Consider the following 17,283-nt stretch of genomic DNA (forward strand, 5'->3'; position numbering starts at 1 on the left):
GGCCTACCTCAGTTTACCTTTCTATGTAGAGTTAACATGGGGCCTCCCTCAGTTTACCTTTCTATTCAGAGTTAACATGGGGCCTCCCTCAGTTTACCTGTCTATGTAGAGTTAACATGGGGACTCCCTCAGTTTACCTTTCTAGTTTACCTTTCTATGTAGAGTTAACATGGGGCCTCCCTCAGTTTACCTTTCTAGTTTACCTTTCTATTCAGAGTTAACATGGGGCCTCCCTCAGTTTACCTTTCTATGTAGAGTTAACATGGGGCCTCCCTCAGTTTACCTTGCTATTCAGAGTTAACATGGGGCCTCCCTCAGTTTACCTTTCTATTCAGAGTTAACATGGGGCCTCCCTCAGTTTACCTTTCTAGTTTACCTTTCTATGTAGAGTTAACATGGGGCCTCCCTCAGTTTACCTTTCTAGTTTACCTTTCTATGTAGTTAACATGGGGCCTACCTCAGTTTACCTTTCTATGTAGAGTTAACATGGGGCCTCCCTCAGTTTACCTTTCTATGTAGAGTTAACATGGGGCCTCCCTCAGTTTACCTTTCTAGTTTACCTTTCTATGTAGAGTTAACATGGGGCCTACCTCAGTTTACCTTTCTATTCAGAGTTAACATGGGGCTTCCCTCAGTTTACCTTTCTATTCAGAGTTAACATGGGGCCTCCCTCAGTTTACCTTTCTATTCAGAGTTAACATGGGGCCTCCCTCAGTTTACCTTTCTATGTAGAGTTAACATGGGTCCTACCTCAGTTTACCTTTCTATTCAGAGTTAACATGGGGCCTCCCTCAGTTTACCTTTCTATGTAGAGTTAACATGGGGCCTACCTCAGTTTACCTTTCTATGTAGAGTTAACATGGGGCCTCCCTCAGTTTACCTTTCTAGTTTACCTTTCTATTCAGAGTTAACATGGGGCCTACCTCAGTTTACCTTTCTAGTTTAGCTTTCTATTCAGAGTTAACATGGGGCCTACCTCAGTTTACCTTTCTATGTAGAGTTAACATGGGGCCTCCCTCAGTTTACCTTTCTATGTAGAGTTAACATGGGGCCTCCCTCAGTTTACCTTTCTATGTAGAGTTAACATGGGTCCTACCTCAGTTTACCTTTCTATTCAGAGTTAACATGGGGCCTCCCTCAGTTTACCTTTCTATGTAGAGTTAACATGGGGCCTACCTCAGTTTACCTTTCTATGTAGAGTTAACATGGGGCCTCCCTCAGTTTACCTTTCTAGTTTACCTTTCTATTCAGAGTTAACATGGGGCCTACCTCAGTTTACCTTTCTAGTTTAGCTTTCTATTCAGAGTTAACATGGGGCCTACCTCAGTTTACCTTTCTATGTAGAGTTAACATGGGGCCTCCCTCAGTTTACCTTTCTATGTAGAGTTAACATGGGGCCTCCCTCAGTTTACCTTTCTATGTAGAGTTAACATGGGGCCTCCCTCAGTTTACCTTTCTATGTAGAGTTAACATGGGGCCTCCCTCAGTTTACCTTTCTATGTAGAGTTAACATGGGGCCTCCCTCAGTTTACCTTTCTATTTAGAGTTAACATGGGGCCTCCCTCAGTTTACCTTTCTAGCTTACCTTTCTATGTAGAGTTAACATGGGGCCTCCCTCAGTTTACCTTTCTATGTAGAGTTAACATGGGGCCTCCCTCAGTTTACCTTTCTATGTAGAGTTAACATGGGGCCTACCTCAGTTTACCTTTCTAGTTTAGCTTTCTATTCAGAGTTAACATGGGGCCTACCTCAGTTTACCTTTCTATGTAGAGTTAACATGGGGCCTCCCTCAGTTTACCTTTATATGTAGAGTTAACATGGGGCCTACCTCAGTTTACCTTTCTATGTAGAGTTAACATGGGGCCTCCCTCAGTTTACCTGTCTAGTTTAGCTTTCTATTCAGAGTTAACATGGGGCCTACCTCAGTTTACCTTTCTAGTTTAGCTTTCTATTCAGAGTTAACATGGGGCCTACCTCAGTTTACCTTTCTATGTAGAGTTAACATGGGGCCTCCCTCAGTTTACCTTTCTAGTTTACCTTTCTATGTAGAGTTAACATGGGGCCTCCCTCAGTTTACCTTTCTATGTAGAGTTAACATGGGGCCTACCTCAGTTTACCTTTCTAGTTTAGCTTTCTATTCAGAGTTAACATGGGGCCTACCTCAGTTTACCTTTCTATGTAGAGTTAACATGGGGCCTCCCTCAGTTTACCTTTCTATGTAGAGTTAACATGGGGCCTACCTCAGTTTACCTTTCTATGTAGAGTTAACATGGGGCCTCCCTCAGTTTACCTTTCTATGTAGAGTTAACATGGGGCCTCCCTCAGTTTACCTTTCTATGTAGAGTTAACATGGGGCCTCCCTCAGTTTACCTTTCTATTCAGAGTTAACATGGGGCCTCCCTCAGTTTACCTTTCTATGTAGAGTTAACATGGGGCCTCCCTCAGTTTACCTTTCTATTCAGAGTTAACATGGGGCCTCCCTCAGTTTACCTTTCTATTCAGAGTTAACATGGGGCCTCCCTCAGTTTACCTTTCTATTTAGAGTTAACATGGGGCCTCCCTCAGTTTACCTTTCTATGTAGAGTTAACATGGGGCCTCCCTCAGTTTACCTTTCTAGTTTACCTTTCTATGTAGAGTTAACATGGGGCCTCCCTCAGTTTACCTTTCTATGTAGAGTTAACATGGGGCCTACCTCAGTTTACCTTTCTAGTTTACCTTTCTATGTAGAGTTAACATGGGGCCTCCCTCAGTTTACCTGTCTATGTAGAGTTAACATGGGGCTTCCCTCAGTTTACCTTTCTATGTAGAGTTAACATGGGGCCTCCCTCAGTTTACCTGTCTATGTAGAGTTAACATGGGGCCTCCCTCAGTTTACCTTTCTATGTAGAGTTAACATGGGGCCTCCCTCAGTTTACCTTTCTATGTAGAGTTAACAAGGGGCCTCCCTCAGTTTACCTGTCTATGTAGAGTTAACATGGGGCTTCCCTCAGTTTACCTTTCTATGTAGAGTTAACATGGGGCCTCCCTCAGTTTACCTGTCTATGTAGAGTTAACATGGGGCCTCCCTCAGTTTACCTTTCTAGTTTACCTTTCTATGTAGAGTTAACATGGGGCCTCCCTCAGTTTACCTGTCTATGTAGAGTTAACATGGGGCTTCCCTCAGTTTACCTTTCTATGTAGAGTTAACATGGGGCTTCCCTCAGTTTACCTTTCTATGTAGAGTTAACATGGGGCCTCCCTCAGTTTACCTTTCTAGTTTACCTTTCTATGTAGAGTTAACATGGGGCCTACCACTGTCTCAGTTTACTTTTTGCTTCAGCTGTTATGTTACTGTTTGGTTTCTGCCTATATAAACGGTATTTTGAATTCACCTGCGCACTTTTGATGAAGATAATGATATATTCAGACGGGTGTTTGACAACAGCTGATAACGTTGAGTCTCTGAGCCCTTCACCTTCTAACAGGACGACAACCCTCAGCACACAGCCAAGACAACGGGCTTCTGTTCAGTTATTTTATTTGCAAAAAAAAAAAATTTGAAAATAACAGTTTTTGCTTTGTCATAATGGGATATTGTGTGTAGATTGATGAGGAAAAACAACAATTTATTACATTTAGAATGAGGCTGTAATGTAACAAAATGTAGAAAATTAATGTTTAAACAATTTGACCAATGCAGAATAGTTGATTTGAGGAGTAGGAGAGGAAGAGGGGAGAGGAAGAGGGGTGAGGAAGAGTGGAGAAGAGAGGAAGAGTGGAGCTTGTCTTCTTTGTCTACGCCAGCCCTGTGAGGGGTGGAGAGGAGGGACTTCCAGGCCTTCAGCTCTTTACAGGCAGAGTAAAATCAGCTCTTTGTTTTTGCGAGCCAGCCCGGTGCTCCCTCCCTATGTTGCCTCCCTCCCAGGGTTCATGAATGTAATTATAGTTGGCTGAGCTGACGGAGTGGAGGCAGGAGACGACATGCCAGGAGCTAGCTAGGAGCCAGGAGCTAAGAATTAGCTAGGAGCCAGGAACTAGCTAGGAGCTAGCTAGGAGCCAGCTAGGAGCCAGGAGCTAGGAACTAGCTAGGAGCCAGGAGCTAACTAGGAGCCAGGAGCTAGGAACTAGCTAGGAGCTAGCTAGGAACCATGAGCTAGCAAGTAGCCAGGAACTAGCTAGCTAGGAGCCAGGAGCTAGCTAGGAGCCAGGAGCTATGAACTAGCTAGGAGCCAGGAACTAGCTAGGAGCTCAGAGCCAGGAAGTAGCTAGGAGCTCAGAGCCAGGAAGTAGCTAGGAACTAGGAGCCAGGAAGTAGCTAGGAACTAGGAGCCAGGAAGTAGCTAGGAACTAGGAGCCAGGAAGTAGCTAGGAACTAGGAGCCAGGAAGTAGCCTGGACCACAGTCTACTGTACACACTCTGATGTTCCTCCTTCTCATCCTCCTCGCTAAAACAACACAAACCAATAATAACCCTCCTCCATGTTTGTACCTTCTGCACATATTAAACAACAGACAGGCGGATCAATCAATGTCAAGGTAAAGAGGAAGCCATTCCGGAAGTGTGTGTGTGTGTGTGTGTGCAGTGTGTGTTTAGTGTGTGTGTGCAGTGTGCGTGCAGTGTGCGTGCAGTGTGTGTGTGTGTGTGCGTGCAGTGTGTGTGTGTGTGCGTGCAGTGTGTGTGTAGTGTGCGTGCAGTGTGAAGCGGTCATGGCTGTTTTGAAATGGAGGGTGGAGTCCTAAGATCACACACATTCCTCAGGTATTATTACTCTGGTCCAGGCTCCTGGTCTCACAGGAGAGGAGGAGACCAGTTAGATTGTTATTGACCTGGTCATATCAGCACAGCTGGTTGCACAGATATAACACTGTGACAGAGTTGCGTTGACTCTGATTTTTCACTTAAAATGTATGCTAAATAAAAAACATTAATTTCAAAGTTTAACATGCAATACAACTCTATGCACGAGGGCTATAGTCCTGTACTGTACTCTACTGTAATTTACCGTATATTCCTGTACTGTACTCTACTGTAATTTACCGTATATTCCTGTACTGTACTGTACTGTAATTTACTGTATAGTCCTGTACTCTACTGTAATTTACCGTATAGTCCTGTACTACTACTCTACTGTAATTTACCGTATAGTCCTGTACTACTACTCTACTGTAATTTACTGTATATTCCTCTCCTGTACTCTACTGTAATTTACCGTATAGTCCTGTACTACTACTCTACTGTAATTTACTGTATAGTCCTGTACTACTACTCTACTGTAATTTACCGTATAGTCCTGTACTACTACTCTACTGTAATTTACCGTATAGTCCTGTACTACTACTCTACTGTAATTTACCGTATAGTCCTGTACTACTACTCTACTGTAATTTACTGTATAGTCCTGTACTGTACTCTACTGTAATTTACTGTATATTCCTCTCCTGTACTGTACTGTAATTTACCGTATAGTCCGAACTTGTGAATCATAGACGTCTATGTCCACGGACGGACTAAATCTAAACCAATCATAGATGTCTATGTCCACGGACGGACCAAATCTAAATCAATCATAGATGTCTATGTCCACGGACGGACCAAATCTAAATCAATTATAGATGTCTATGTTTGGGCCAAACATCAGTCCGTTGAAATCAACGCCAGAACGGATTGACCAAATTTAAACTACTTTTCAACGTCTGGTGTCAGTTGGTGCGCAGTGGGTGAAGATGCTGCTTACAGTAAATGGAAGGAGAGGGGGGCTCCTACGGTAAAGGAGAGGGGCTCCTACGGTAAAGGAGAGGGGGCTCCTACGTTAAAGGAGAGAGGGGGCTCCTACGGTAAAGGAGAGAGGGGGCTCCTACGGTAAAGGAGAGGGGGCTCCTACGGTAAAGGAGAGGGGGCTCCTACGGTAAAGGGGAGGTAAAGGAGAGGGGGCGGCTCCTACGGTAAAGGAGAGGGGGCTCCTACGTTAAAGGAGAGGGGGCTCCTACGGTAAAGGAGAGAGGGGGCTCCTACGGTAAAGGAGAGGGGCTCCTACGGTAAAAAGGAGAGAGGGGCTCCTACGGTAAAGGAGAGGGGGCTCCTACGTTAAAGGAGGGGGGCTCCTACGGTAAAAAGGAGAGAGGGGCTCCTACGGTAAAGGAGAGAGGGGGCTCCTACGGTAAAGGAGAGGGGGCTCCTACGTTAAAGGAGAGGGGGCTCCTACGGTAAAGGAGAGGGGGCTCCTACGGTAAAGGAGAGGGGGCTCCTACGGTAAAGGAGAGAGGGGCTCCTACGGTAAAGGAGAGGGGGCTCCTACGTTAAAGGAGAGAGGGGGCTCCTACGTTAAAGGAGAGAGGGGCTCCTACGGTAAAGGAGAGGGGGCTCCTACGGTAAAGGGGAGAGGGGCTCCTACGGTAAAGGAGAGGGGGCTCCTACGGTAAAGGAGAGGGGGGCTCCTACGGTAAAGGAGAGGGGGCTCCTACGGTAAAGGAGAGAGGGGGCTCCTACGGAAGGGGGAGAGGAGGGGGCTCCTACGGTAAAGGAGAGGGGGCTCCTACGGTAAAGGAGAGGGGGCTCCTACGTTAAAGGAGAGGGGGGCTCCTACGGTAAAGGAGAGAGGGGGCTCCTACGTTAAAGGAGAGAGGGGGCTCCTACGGTAAAGGAGAGAGGGGGCTCCTACGGTAAAGGAGAGGGGGCTCCTACGGTAAAGGAGAGGGGGGCTCCTACGGTAAAGGGGAGGGGGCTCCTACGGTAAAGGAGAGGGGGGCTCCTACGGTAAAGGAGAGAGGGGGCTCCTACGTTAAAGGAGAGGGGGCTCCTACGGTAAAGGAGAGAGGGGGCTCCTACGGTAAAGGAGAGGGGGCTCCTACGGTAAAGGAGAGAGGGGCTCCTACGGTAAAGGAGAGGGGGTGGCTCCTACGGTAAAGGAGAGGGGGGCTCCTACGGTAAAGGAGAGGGGGCTCCTACGGTAAAGGAGAGGGGGCTCCTACGGTAAAGGAGAGGGGGCTCCTACGTTAAAGGATAGGGGGCTCCTACGGTAAAGGAGAGAGGGGGCTCCTACGGTAAAGGAGAGGGGGCTCCTACGTTAAAGGAGAGGGGGCTCCTACGGTAAAGGAGAGAGGGGCTCCTACGGTAAAGGAGAGAGGGGGCTCCTACGGTAAAGGAGAGGGGGCTCCTACGTTAAAGGAGAGGGGGCTCCTACGGTAAAGGAGAGGGGGCTCCTACGGTAAAGGAGAGGGGGCTCCCTACGGTAAAGGAGAGGGGGTAAAGGAGAGAGGGGGCTCCTACGGTAAAGGAGAGGGGGCTCCTACGTTAAAGGAGAGGGGGCTCCTACGGTAAAGGAGAGAGGGGGCTCCTACGGTAAAGGAGAGGGGGCTCCTACGTTAAAGGAGAGAGGGGGCTCCTACGGTAAAGGAGAGGGGGCTCCTACGGTAAAGGAGAGGGGGCTCCTACGGTAAAGGAGAGAGGGGCTCCTACGGTAAAGGAGAGGGGGCTCCTACGTTAAAGGAGAGAGGGGGCTCCTACGGTAAAGGAGAGGGGGCTCCTACGGTAAAGGAGAGAGGGGCTCCTACGGTAAAGGAGAGGGGGCTCCTACGGTAAAGGAGAGAGGGGCTCCTACGGTAAAGGAGAGGGGGGCTCCTACGGTAAAGGAGAGGGGGCTCCTACGGTAAAGGAGAGGGGGCTCCTACGGTAAAGGAGAGAGGGGCTCCTACGGTAAAGGAGAGGGGGCTCCTACGGTAAAGGAGGGGGGGCTCCTACGGTAAAGGAGAGGGGGCTCCTACGGTAAAGGAGAGGGGGGGGCTCCTACCAACGGGACAGGTGTCAATAAGAGCCGGCAGAGGTTACGTTAATTAGAGAGGGAGGGAGGGAGGGAGGGAAGGGAGGGAGGGAGGGAGGGAGGGAAGGGAGAAACAGCTAAGAGCTGAACATAACAGTATGTCAGTGGAAGGGAGGACTTTGTCCCCAGCACAAGGTGCACCTGTGTAAGGATCATGTTGTTTGATCAGCTTCTTCATATGCCACACCTGTTAGGTGGATGGATTATCTGAGCACAACACTTCAGAGAAATAAGCTGTTTGTGCGTCTGGAACATTTCTGCTATCTTTTATTTACTTTGAATATTTAAGTAAATACCAGCAGTCAACTTGAAGAGACCACTCCCATCAGGATAAAGGTTGAAGATAATCACTCACAATTGCTGTGTATTTATTGGCATCTAAGTGGTAGAGTGGACCTAAACCAGGAAAATTCACCCCACACCATAACAGCTCAAACAACTCCAGTCTTTCCTTGATTTTGCTAGTTACCAGTATAAAGGGTCTATATATTAGCTAGCTAGTGTTAGTTGAAAAAAAGCATAGGGCATCTTGTGAGGTCGATTCAGTGTAGATAATATAGCTAGCTAGATTCCTTTTAGTAGGTACAAATCCGAAGATGTTCGTTAGCTAGCTAAGTAGCCGTGTTAGCTAGCTTGAACATTGAACAGACTGAGTTTAGTATCCAACGCTAGATAAATAGTTAGCTAAGTAGCTAGCAGGCTAAAAAAGCAACCCAGACAGAAGTTCTGCCCCCATTAATTTTCAATGAGGCCACGCGGATCAATCAAATCTAATTTTATTAGTCACATGCCGAATAGTGAAATGCTTACTTACAAGCCCCTAACCAAAAATGCAGTTTAAAAAAATACGGATAAGAATAAGAGATAAAAGTATCAAGTAATTCAAGAGCAGCAGTAAAATATAACAATATATACAGGGGCGTGCCAGTTGGTTGAGGTAGTATGTACATGTAGGTCGAGTTAATTAAAGTGACTATGCATAGATGACAACAGAGAGTGGCATTGGTGTGGAGAGGAGAGGGGGGCAATGTGAATAGTCTGGGTAGCCATTTGACTTTATTTTATTTTACCTTTATTTTACTAGGCAAGTCAGTTAAGAACAAATTCTTATTTTCAATGACGGCCTAGGAACAGTGGGTTAACTGCCTGTTCAAGGGCAGAACGACAGATTTTGTACCTTGTCAGCTCGGGGATTTGAACTTGCAACCTTTCGGTTACTAGTCCAATGCTCTAACCACTAGGCTACCCTACCACCTCTACACTCTAACCACTAGGCTACCCTACCACCTCTACACTCTAACCACTAGGCTACCCTACCACCTCTACACTCTAACCACTAGGCTACCCTACCACCTCTACACTCTAACCACTAGGCTACCCTGCCACCTCTACACTCTAACCACTAGGCTACCCTACCACCTCTACACTCTAACCACTAGGCTACCCTGCCACCTCTACACTCTAACCACTAGGCCACCTGCTACCTCTACACTCTAACCACTAGGCTACCCTGCCACCTCTACTCTCTAACCACTAGGCTACCCTGCCTCCTCTACACTCTAACCACTAGGCCACCCTGCCACCTCTACACTCTAACCACTAGGCTACCCTACCACCTCTACACTCTAACCACTAGGCTACCCTACCACCTCTACACTCTAACCACTAGGCTACCCTGCCACCTCTACACTCTAACCACTAGGCTACCCTACCACCTCTACACTCTAACCACTAGGCTACCCTACCACCTCTACACTCTAACCACTAGGCTACCCTGCCACCTCTACACTCTAACCACTAGGCTACCCTACCACCTCTACACTCTAACCACTAGGCTACCCTACCACCTCTACACTACCACCTAACCACTAGGCTACCCTACCACCTCTACACTCTAACCACTAGGCTACCCTACCACCTCTACACTCTAACCACTAGGCTACCCTACCACCTCTACACTCTAACCACTAGGCTACCCTACCACCTCTACACTCTAACCACTAGGCTACCCTACCACCTCTACACTCTAACCACTAGGCTACCCTACCACCTCTACACTCTAACCACTAGGCTACCCTACCACCTCTACATTCTAACCACTAGGCTACCCTAACCACCTCTACACTCTAACCACTAGGCTACCCTACCACCTCTACACTCTAACCACTAGGCTACCCTACCACTAGGCTCTACACTCTAACCACTAGGCTACCCTACCACCTCTACACTCTAACCACTAGGCTACCCTACCACCTCTACACTCTAACCACTAGGCTACCCTACCACCTCTACACTCTAACCACTAGGCTACCCTACCACCTCTACACTCTAACCACTAGGCTACCCTACCACCTCTACACTCTAACCACTAGGGTACCTACCACCTCTACACTCTAACCACTAGGGTACCTACCACCTCTACACTCTAACCACTAGGCTACCCTACCTCCTCTACACTCTAACCACTAGGGTACCTACCACCTCTACACTCTAACCACTAGGGTACCTACCACCTCTACACTCTAACCACTAGGCTACCCTACCACCCCTCCATTCTAACCACTAGGCTACCCTACCACCTCTAACACACCTCTAACCACTAGGCTAACCACTAGGCTAACCACTAGGCCACCTACCACCTCTACACTCTAACCACTAGGCTACCCTACCACCTCTACACTCTAACCACTAGGCTACCCTGGATGTTCAGGAGTCTTATGGCTTGGAGGTAGAACTGTTTTGAAGCATATTGGACCATATTGGTACTGCTTGCCGTGCGGTAGCAGAGCCAACAGTCTATGACTAGGATGGCTGGAGTCTTTGACAATTTTTAGGGCCTTCCTCTGACACTGCCTGGTGTTGAGGTCCTGGATGGCAGAAAGCTTGGCCCCAGTGATGTACTGCGCCGTTCGCACTACCCTCTGTAGTGCCTTGGGGTCGGAGGCCGAGAAGTTGCCATACCAGGCAGTGATTCAACCAGTCAGGATGCTCTCGATGGTGCAGCTGTAGAACCTTTTGAGGACCTGAGGACCACTGACAAGTCATTTCAGTCTCCTGAGGGGAAATAGGTTTTGTCATTTCGCGCTTCACGACTGTCTTGGTGTGCTTGGACCATGTTAGTTTGTTGGTGATGTGGACAGCAAGGAACTTGACGCTCTCAACCTGCTCCACTACAGCCCTGTCGATGAGAATGGGGGCGTGCTCGGCCCTCTTTTTCCTGTAGTCCACAATCATATCTTTTGTCTCGATCACATTGAGGGAGAGGTTGTTGTCCTGGCACCACACGGCCATGTCTCTGACCTCCTCCTTATAGGCTGTCTCATCGTTGTCGATGATCAGGCCTACCACTTTTGTGTCATCGGCAAATGTAATGATGGTGTTTGAGTCGTGCCTGGCCGTGCAGTCCTGAGTGAACTGGGAGTACAGGAGGGGGCCGAGCACGCACCCCTGGGGAGCTCCAGTGTTGAGGATCAGTGTGGGGGATGTGTTGTTAACTACCCTCACCACCTGGGGGCTGCCCGTCAGGTAGTCCAGGATCCAGTTGCAGAGGGAGGTGTTTGTCCCAGGGTCCTTAGCTTATTGATGAGCTTTGTGGTCACGGTGGTGTTGAACGCTGAGCTGTAGTCAACAGCATTCTCACATAGGTGTTCCTTTTGGAATGCAATAGGGACTTCATCATCTGTGGATCTTTTGGGGCGGTATGAAAATTGGAGTGGGTCTAGAGTTTTTGGGATTATGGTATTGATGTGAGCCATGACCAGCCTTTCAAAGCATTTCATGGCTACAGACATGAGTGCTACAGGTTGGTAGAGACTAAACCATCTGTTGTCTGTTGAGACTAAACCATCCAGGGCTGTTGAGACTAAACCGTCCAGGGCTGTTGAGACTAAACCGTCCAGGGCTGTTGACACTAAACCATCCAGGGCTGTTGAGACTAAACCGTCCAGGGCTGTTGACACTAAACCATCCAGGGCTGTTGACACTAAACCATCCAGGGCTGTTGACACTAAACCGTCCAGGGCTGTTGACACTAAACCGTCCAGGGCTGTTGACACTAAACCGTCCAGGGCTGTTGACACTAAACCGTCCAGGGCTGTTGAGACTAAACCGTCCAGGGCTGTTGACACTAAACCATCCAGGGCTGTTGAGACTAAACCGTCCAGGGCTGTTGAGACTAAACCATCCAGGGCTGTTGACACTAAACCATCCAGGGCTGTTGACACTAAACCATCCAGGGCTGTTGACACTAAACCATCCAGGGCTGTTGACACTAAACCGTCCAGGGCTGTTGAGACTAAACCATCCAGGGCTGTCACCTCTGGGTTTGTCCTTACATTTTAGTCATTTAGCGGACTCTCTTGTTCAGAGACTTAGTCGGTTTATTCAACTAAGGAAGATAAAACAACAAAGTAATTTCTCTTCATATTTGTTTTATGAGTTTATGAGCTTAATCTCTTTATTACTGTGAAGCATCTAATAAAAGGTAAATAACATCATTGTTGACAATAGGCTTCTTCTGTTTTCAGGTCATCAGAGGTCATCAAAGGTCATTAGAGGTCATCAGCGAAGCATCGTAACTCTGAAGTTGACAGCTTTGATGCAGTACAGGTAAGATGTTCAGTGTGTTGGTTAATATAAAAGAGTTTGGTTATTGAGATTGTCAGTGAAACCTCCAAGGTAGCTAACTTGTAATTCTGGAAGTTTAGCCAAACCTATAAATACACCACATCAGTCACTGGCTTTATCAATAAGTCCATTGAGGAGTCACACCACATCAGTTACTGGCTTTATCAATAAGGGCATTGAGGGGTACATCACATCAGTTACTGGCTTCATCAATAAGTACATTGAGGAGTACATCACATCAGTTACTGTCTTTATCAATAAGTACATTGAGGAGTACATCACATCAGTTACTGGCTTCATCAATAAGTGCATTGAGGAGTTCACCACATCAGTCATGTAGTTATTATAGAAATTATAGGACTATTTCTTTCTATACTATTTGTATTTCATTAACCTTTGACAATTGGATGTTCTTATAGGCACTTTAGTATTGCCAGTGTAACAGTATAGCTTCCGTCCCTCTCCTCGCTCCTCCCTGGGCTCGAACCAGGAACACAACGACAACAGCCACCCTCGAAGCAACGTTACCCATGCAGAGCAAGGGAAACAACCACAGGCTCAGAGAGAGTGACGTTTGAAACGCTATTATGCATCGCAGGCAGGCTAACTAGCCAGCCATTTCACTTCGGTTACACCAGCCTGATCTCGGGAGTTGATAGGACCATTGAAGAGCTGCACGTGCCAGGACAACAACCTCTCCCTCAACCCGTGACTGTTTGAATGAATGTTTCATCGATGGGGCTGCCTGCTTCTGCTAACTTCCAAGACACGACAAAACCTATTCCCCCTCAGGAGACTGAAAAAATTTGGCCTGGTTCTTCAGATTTTCAAAAGGCTCTACAGCTGCACCATCGAGAGCGTCCTGTGCATCACTGCCTGGTATGGCAACTTCTTGGCCTCCGACCGCAAGGCACTGCACACGGTAGTGCGTACGGCCCAGTACATCACTGGGGCCAAGCTTCCTGCCATTCAGGACCTCTATACCAGGCGGTGTCAGAAGAATGTCCGAAAAATTGTGAAAGACTCCAGCTACCCAAGTCATAGACTGTTCTCTCTGCTACCGCACGGCAAGCGGTACCGGAGTGCCACGTCTAGGTCCAAGAGGCCTCTACACAGCTTTTGTCCCCAAAGCCATAAGACTCCTGAACACCTTTATCAAATGGCTCCCCGGACTATTTTCTTCCCCCTTCTTTTACACCGCCGCTCCTCTCCATTGTTATCTTCTATGCATAGTCGCTTTAATAACTCTACCTTCATGTACATATTACCTCAACTAACCGGTGCCCCCACACAGAGACTCTGTACCGGTACCCCCTGGATATAGTCTCGCTAATGTTATTTTATTTTTTTGCTATAGTTTTTTTTTTTACTCCTGCTGTTACTTTTATTTCTTATCCATATTTTTTTTAAAACTGCGTTGTTGGTTAGAGGCTCGTAAGTAAGCATTTCACTGTAAGATCTACACTTAACAATCTACACTTAACGTCGCAGACTTCAGGAATCTGCACAAACCCGAGTCTCACTATTAGGTCCGTACCACACAAATTGATTATTTATTTACTAACTAACTAAATGATAACAGTGGATACACACACACACACACACACACACACACACACACACACACACACACACACACACACACAAACGGTATAGGTTATTGATTAGAAACATAATACTGTGACAACAGGTCCCTAGCGGAATTACACTATGACACTTGTCATAGATGGCCTTCTCCTTCGTTCTCATGTGTAAGTCTCTGGTTGTCCACCAGATGTCACGATGTCCTTCTCAGTTGTCTGTTATTTTGCACTCGTTCTGGAAGAGTGGTCTCCTGAGGACGGCTAATCAGCCGTGTCGAGGATCCCAGAGTGGTCTCCTGAGGATGGCTAATCAGCCGTGTCGATGATCCCAGAGTGGTCTCCTGAGGACGGCTAATCAGCCGCGTCGATGATCCCAGAGTGGTCTCCTGAGGACGGCTAATCAGCCGCGTCGATGATCCCAGAGTGGTCTCCTGAGGACGGCTAATCAGCCGTGTCGATGATCCCAGAGTGGTCTCCTGAGGACGGCTTATGATGAGAGCAGTGTAGCTGACTATGATCTCCTGAGTTGTGATGAGAGCAGTGTAGCTGACGATGTTCCCAGAGTTGTGATGAGAGCAGTGTAGCTGACGATGTTCCCAGAGTTGTGATGAGAGCAGTGTAGCTGACGATGTTCCCAGAGTTGTGATGAGGGCAGTGTAGCTGACGATGATCCCCAGAGTTGTGATGAGGGCAGTGTAGCTGACGGTGATCCCCAGAGTTGTGATGAGGGCAGTGTAGCTGACGATGATCCCCAGAGTTGTGATGAGAGCAGTGTAGCTGACGATGTCCCCAGAGTTGTGATGAGAGCAGTGTAGCTGACGATGATCCCAGAGTTGTGATGAGAGCAGTGTAGCTGACGATGATCCCAGAGTTGTGATGAGAGCAGTGTAGCTGACGATGTCCCCAGAGTTGTGATGAGGGCAGTGTAGCTGACAATGATCCCCAGAGTTGTGATGAGAGCAGTGTAGCTGACAATGATCCCCAGAGTTGTGATGAGAGCAGTGTAGCTGACGATGTTCCCAGAGTTGTGATGAGGGCAGTGTAGCTGACGGTGATTTGGAGTGAATAACCGGATGGTCCGACGTAAATGAACTTTCTTAGATACAGGACTTAGGACAGCTACTTAACTGTAGCATTGATTGTTAGAGGTTCCTTTGTCTTCTTCAACCTCGTGTTGAGTTCCACTGTCGTGAATAATGTACACCTAGCAGCAGCTCGTGGCCCGTTTCTGTCGTGAATAATGTACACCTAGCAGCAGCTCGTGGCCCGTTTCTGTCGTGACTAATGTACACCTAGCAGCAGCTCGTGGCCCGTTTCTCCTGTGTTAATTCTTAAAACATTGTTTTATACCCTGTTTTATAAAAAAATGGCGTTTTTGCCATGCTGACGTACTGGGGCATGGCAAGTTACGAGGCAAGTTATCATAATTACTATGATCCCGTTTCAGAACTAAAATCACAATCCTATCGTCACAAAAACATTCTCTTTATTTTTGATATTGTCTACACAACGTAAAGGATGTAAACCTGATATGTAAAAGCTCTTCAAGTTGCAATGTTTTCGTTATAAAGTCTTTATACCAATTTTAATGACGTCACAAAATAGACGTACATATTCCATCTCTCATCATTCCCAACATTAGGATGTTGAATATATATATTGTCCCAGTGTTCATTGATTGATGTTGGAAGTTTTGGGCGGCAAACTCTTCTGGAACACAGAGATGTTCCATTCACCCACTAGACACCAGAAAGGAGTCATCTACTGCATTGCAATTTACGATCCACGTGAGGTGTCATAAAACCGCCACACCAACCCCCCTGTAGACGCTGATCCACTGTCCTGATCTATGGATCCTCACAGGAGAGGCATGACACAGGTGTGCCAAGCTTGTAGCGTCATACCCAAGAAGACTCAAGGCTGTAATCGCTGCCAAAGGTGCTTCAACAAAGTGCTGAGTGAAGGGTCTGAATACTTATGTTAATGTGATATTTCAGTTTGTTTATACATTTGCAAAATGTTCTAAAACTAGTTTTTGCTTTGTCATTATGGGGTATTGTGTGTAGATTGACGAGGGGAAAAAACAATTTCTCAGGTCCTCAGGTCCAAGATGACAGCACTAAACTGTATATCTTCTCTCTCAGGTCCTCAGGTCCAAGATGACAGAACTAAACCTTATATCTTCTCTCTGTCTCTCAGGTCCAGAGGTCCAAGATGACAGAAGAGGTGATTGTCATCGCCAAATTTGACTACCTGGCTCAGCAAGACCAGGAGTTGGACATTAAGAAGAACGAGCGGCTGTGGCTGCTGGACGACAGTAAGTCCTGGTGGAGGGTCCGCAACGCCACCAACAAGACCGGCTTCGTACCCTCCAACTACGTAGAGAGGAAGAACAGCGCCAGGAAGGCATCCATCGTCAAGAACCTCAAAGACACACTAGGTCAGGAACTGTCCTAACCTTAACCTCAGACACACTAGGTCAGGAACTGTCCTAACCTTAACCTCAGACACACTAGGTCAGAAACTGTCCTAACCTCAGACACACTAGGTCAGGAACTGTCCTAACCTCAGTCACACTAGGTCAGGAACTGTCCTAACCTCAGTCACACTAGGTCAGGAACTGTCCTAACCTCAGACACACTAGGTCAGGAACTGTCCTAACCTTAACCTCAGACACACTAGGTCAGGAACTGTCCTAACCTCAGACACACTAGGTCAGGAACTGTCCTAACCTCAAGACACACTAGGTCAGGAACTGTCCTAACCTTAACCTCAGACACACTAGGTCAGGAACTGTCCTAACCTTAACCTCAGACACACTAGGTCAGGAACTGTCCTAACCTTAACCTCAGACACACTAGGTCAGGAACTGTCCTAACCTCAACCTCAGTTACACTAGGTCAGGAACTGTCCTAACCTTAACCTCAGTCACACTAGGTCAGGAACTGTCCTAACCTCAGTCACACTAGGTCAGGAACTGTCCTAACCTTAACCTCAGTCACACTAGGTCAGGAACTGTCCTAACCTTAACCTCAGTCAAACTGTCCTAACCTCAGACACACTAGGTCAGGAACTGTCCTAACCTCAGACACACTAGGTCAGGAACTGTCCTAACCTTAACCTCAGACACACTAGGTCAGGAACTGTCCTAACCTCAACCTCAGTTACACTAGGTCAGGAACTGTCCTAACCTTAACCTCAGTCACACTAGGTCAGGAACTGTCCTAACCTCAGTCACACTAGGTCAGGAACTGTCCTAACCTCAGACACACTAGGT

General features: G+C 47.3%; 1 protein-coding gene across 4 annotated transcripts in view; it reads left to right on the forward strand.

Annotated features, from left to right (window-relative positions):
- The window catches only part of LOC115127707 (SH2/SH3 adapter protein Nck1-like), a 164,462-nt gene that overhangs the window by 57,885 nt on the left and 89,294 nt on the right, over nt 1–17,283 (forward strand). For 2 of the 4 annotated variants that reach the window (XM_065006848.1, XM_065006849.1), the window contains exons 2-3: nt 12,324–12,405; nt 16,206–16,446. In XM_065006848.1, the coding sequence (XP_064862920.1) occupies nt 16,221–16,446 (226 nt within the window). In that variant the 5' untranslated portion in view covers nt 12,324–12,405; nt 16,206–16,220. The remainder of the gene's footprint in view (nt 1–12,323; nt 12,406–16,205; nt 16,447–17,283) is intronic. The other 2 variants (XM_065006847.1, XM_065006850.1) reach the window with 1 other exon arrangement.

Source organism: Oncorhynchus nerka, linkage group LG22, assembly GCF_034236695.1.
Source record: "Oncorhynchus nerka isolate Pitt River linkage group LG22, Oner_Uvic_2.0, whole genome shotgun sequence".
Lineage (NCBI taxonomy): Eukaryota > Metazoa > Chordata > Actinopteri > Salmoniformes > Salmonidae > Oncorhynchus > Oncorhynchus nerka.